The sequence below is a fragment of the Trichechus manatus genome, unplaced genomic scaffold (assembly GCF_000243295.1).
Source record: "Trichechus manatus latirostris isolate Lorelei unplaced genomic scaffold, TriManLat1.0 scaffold00145, whole genome shotgun sequence".
NCBI lineage: Eukaryota > Metazoa > Chordata > Mammalia > Sirenia > Trichechidae > Trichechus > Trichechus manatus.
Window position 1 is genome coordinate 2,279,465 of NW_004444081.1, and position 4,091 is coordinate 2,283,555.

Consider the following 4,091-nt stretch of genomic DNA (forward strand, 5'->3'; position numbering starts at 1 on the left):
TATAGATCCTCACTCTTTAATGGCAGCATATATTGGTGCCTTGTATGTATGTACCATAATACAGATCTTTCAGATCCACTATTAGTGGACATTCACATTGCTTCCAACGTTTTTGCTATTGAACATAAATATGTATATAAGTATGTTACAAACATATACCACATGTACATATATGTTTGTGCACCTTGCTGCTTTTCATCTTTGGATAAATACCTAAGTGCAGGATTTCTGAGTCAAAGTAAATACACATTTAAAATATACCACATTGCCAAACTGACTTCTGGAAAGATACCAATTTACATTCCGACCAACATAATATGAGGGTGTACCGTGGCCTTGCCAAAATTGAGTATTTTTAATTGTGTATTTGTTTATGGGTTTTTTGTTTGTTTGTTTTTAGTTTTTGTCACTCTTATAGGAAAAAAAACCCTCATTTTAATTTTTATTCCCATTTGTAGTGATTTTGAGTGTCTTATTCAGTAGTTGTTGGTATTTATTTTGTAAACTATTTGTGTACTTGCTAAATTTAATTTTTAAGAAACTCCTTAAATTAGGGATATTGACTATTTTTCTTCCAAATTGATAATTTTTTCCTATCAGAAGTTTATGTTTTTATATAGTAAAATTTATAGATCTGGCCTTTTATGGTTTTTGGTCTTAATTCTATATGTAGGAAGGCCTGTCCCATTCTTCAGATTATTATTATTTTTAATCCCATAGTTTCTCATTGTAATTTTATGGTTTCCCTGTTTGTTTGCTTGTTTGTTTTAATAGATTTTATTTTTTAGAACTTTTTTAGATTCACAGAAGAATTGTGCAGAGAGTACAGAGAGCTCTCTTATAGCTCTTTCCCCTGCCCATGTTTCTCCTGTTAACATGTTGCCCTGTTTTAGATCTTATTCTGTCTATGAGTGTGTAGTGGTATCTCATTGTCGTGTTGATTTCTAGCTCCCAATGGTATATGAGAGCCCTGATGGTGAAGTGGTTAAGAGCTCAGGCTGCTAACCAAAAGTTCAGCAGTTCAAATCCACGAGTTGCTCCTTGGAAACCCTATGGCGCGGTTCTACTCTGTCCTATAGGGTAGCTGTGAGTCGAAATCGACTCGACAACATGCAATAACAACAACGTTGTATGATGTTGAGCATTTTTCGTATGCTTATTTGCCATCTGTATATCTTGGTGAGATTTCTGTTCAGATCTTTTGCCCATTTTGTAAGTAGGTTGTTTGTTTTCTTATTGTTGAGTTTTAAGTGTTCTTTGTATATCTTGATACAAGTCCATTTCCCTATTATTTTAACACTTTAGATTCATCTGGAATTTATTTTGATATAACATATCCCTTATTTTTCTACCACTCTTTTCTTGTTGATAAATGCTTCCATCTGAGTGACACTGATTATTCTTTTTTTGGTTTTTTGTTTTGTTTTTCTGTTCCATTTAAAACTAGGTTAAAGCAAAATCACTTTATAATATCAAGTTTAGGCTTTTCACAAGGGAAGAAAAGTTATGAAAGTCAATGCTGTTGTAAGGAAAATGATTTCTAATTTTGTAGGGCATTAAGAGAGTAGATAGTGTGATGATTTGCTAAATGCTAGGAACAAAATAACAGAACTAGAGTGTTCAATTTTGGCCTCTGAGTGGCTGATCTAGAGGAGTATCTTTAAAAAAGAAGTATAGAAATTCCACAAGCAGCACAGTAATACGTTCCTGTTATCAAATACTTAAATGGCGTATAGAGTTAGACAGGAAAGGTCTTCTCTCAGCCCTCTTCCCCACCTAGAGGTGACACCCTTCGTCCTTTTTCCTTGACATTTCATGCGTATATTGAGATGTATATAGATATGTGCCATGATTTTGTTGTTCTGTTTTTATAGAAATCAGTTGGTGTTCTAGTTGATCTATGAATTTCTTTTTTTATTAATATTTCTTGGAAATCTTTCCATGTCAGTACATAGAGTCATGGAGTATCCGAATGCAATGTAAATATGGTTTATCAACACATATTTGGGAAAGGGGTTCATATGATTTTTTTTTTTTTTTTTTTGCATAATTCCACATTAACACAGAAGTTTTAAGAGAATTCCCAGATACTCTTCACCTTAAGTCACCAAATGGTTACATTTACTTTTGAAAATCAGGACAAGAAGGGAATTTGTTTTGACTCAACAGCATTGAGCACCTTCTCAGTGCTATGACTATGTTCAGTTCAGAGAGAACAAAGATAACTGTTCACACCACTAAGTTGCTCAGTCAATTAGGAAAGACACATGAAATATGTAATTGTAGTATAATGTTACATGTACAATAATTACAATGTTTATAGAAGGAATATAGAGGAAGTGGGAACAGGATTTTCAAAGATCAGTAGAAATTCACTAGGTAGTAGGATCACGATATTCTAGGAGGGTCATGTTGATCTAAGAGAGAGCACTTCTAATTGTCCAAACGTAAGACTACTATTGCCAAAATTTAGAGTTCAATAGGGAGCTGGTGGAGATGAGACTGGAAAGAAGAGTAAGAGCCAAATAATGAAAGACCTTGAATGTCATGCTAAGGAGCTTGACCTCTGGCCTGTAGACAAAGACAAACGTGAGCAATTGAGCAGGGAAGTGATGTAGTTGGTTTACTTTAACCCCCACTACAGCAAACATCGATCTCATTTCTTTGTTCTTTTCCATTATTGGGATGGAAAATCACCAATTTTATTATTCTATCTAATATATAAAAATGTTTTCTCAACAGAATGAACTAAAATTGTCCGTGGCTTCTTTGAAAGAAGTACAAGAGAGTTTGAAAGCAAAAATTGTGGATTCTCCAGAGAAGCTAAAGAATTATAAAGAAAAAATGAAAGATACAGTCCAGAAGCTTAAAAATTCCAGGGTTAGTTTCCTTATTTTATGCTTTTCTATCTTTTTTTCTTTTTAGCAAATACTTGTTTAGACAGATGTTCTCTAATTTCTCAATTATCTACACTTCTTGTCCTCTTATACTTTTTGACCCTGTCTGTAATTTCTAGCTCTTCTCTAAAATGGGTATGGAGAAAAGAAATATCATTTCAAGACATTCATTCAGTTATGCAACAAATTTTTGAGGCTGTGCAATGGTGATCAAAACAGAAATGCTATGTTCTCATGAGACTTAGTTTCTTTCTTACAAGAGAGAGGTATTAAATAAATTTAAAATCAGCAATATAATTATTAGCTATGAATATGTTCTAAAAAAAAATTCAGGGTTCTTTGAAATAATGTAATATTTAGTATTGCATCAGTCAAGGGTGGAGCGGAAAAGGAAGTGGAAATTTATGCTGACAACTGAAGAATGATAGAGGTTATCTGGGTAAATTGTACATGGAAGAGCATTTGAAGCAGAGGGAACAATATATGCAATTTTTGTGAGGTAGTTGGGAACAAGGTATGTGCAAGGAACAAAGCACGGCCAGTGAGGAGAGTGGCACAAGATAATAATGGAGAAATAGACGAGCAGATTATGTGGAGTGCTGGATTTTATTTTAAGAGCAAGAGCGCACCATTGACTAGTTTAGAAACAGGATGTAGGGACATGGCGTGATTTATGTTTATATGTTATAGGTTATTATGGGAGGTGGATTGAGGTGGGGTGGGGTGGGGTAAAAGTGGGGAGACAATGTAGCATCCTTTATGAGGCAAGGTTTTAAACTATTATTTAAAAAAATATTGGTTTATCTTTGCATTTGTTATCCAAGTCACTCTTGATAATTCAGAATTATCACACAGGAATAGACAAAGATCAGCAGAACAAAAATGAGAGTCCAGAAAGAGATCTGAGTATTTATGAGGAAAGAATGGTTAATGAATATTTCTGGCCTAAGGGGCTATTCATCTAGAAGAAAAAGGAAGTGTGCCTGCACCTTTCACCATTTACAAAAATAAATCCCATATGAATTAAAAGTTTAACAATATTAGAAATTTTAGGAAAATATTTGTATAGTCTTGAACTGAGATTAAAAGTTTTTTAAAAATCAATATTGGAAACTGAAAAGCTAGACTTATTAAAATATATTTGCAATGCATATATGCTAGATATCGGTGATATGCAAAGATGGACAATATATG

At 33.5% G+C, this 4,091-nt stretch overlaps 1 protein-coding gene across 1 annotated transcript in view; it reads left to right on the top strand.

The window, feature by feature from the left end:
* Window positions 1-4,091, top strand: part of NUF2 (NUF2 component of NDC80 kinetochore complex) — a 37,148-nt gene that overhangs the window by 19,749 nt on the left and 13,308 nt on the right. Inside the window, exons 9-10 of the mRNA XM_004385758.2 lie at window positions 808-814; window positions 2,743-2,880. Coding sequence (XP_004385815.2) covers window positions 808-814; window positions 2,743-2,880 — 145 coding nt within the window. The remainder of the gene's footprint in view (window positions 1-807; window positions 815-2,742; window positions 2,881-4,091) is intronic.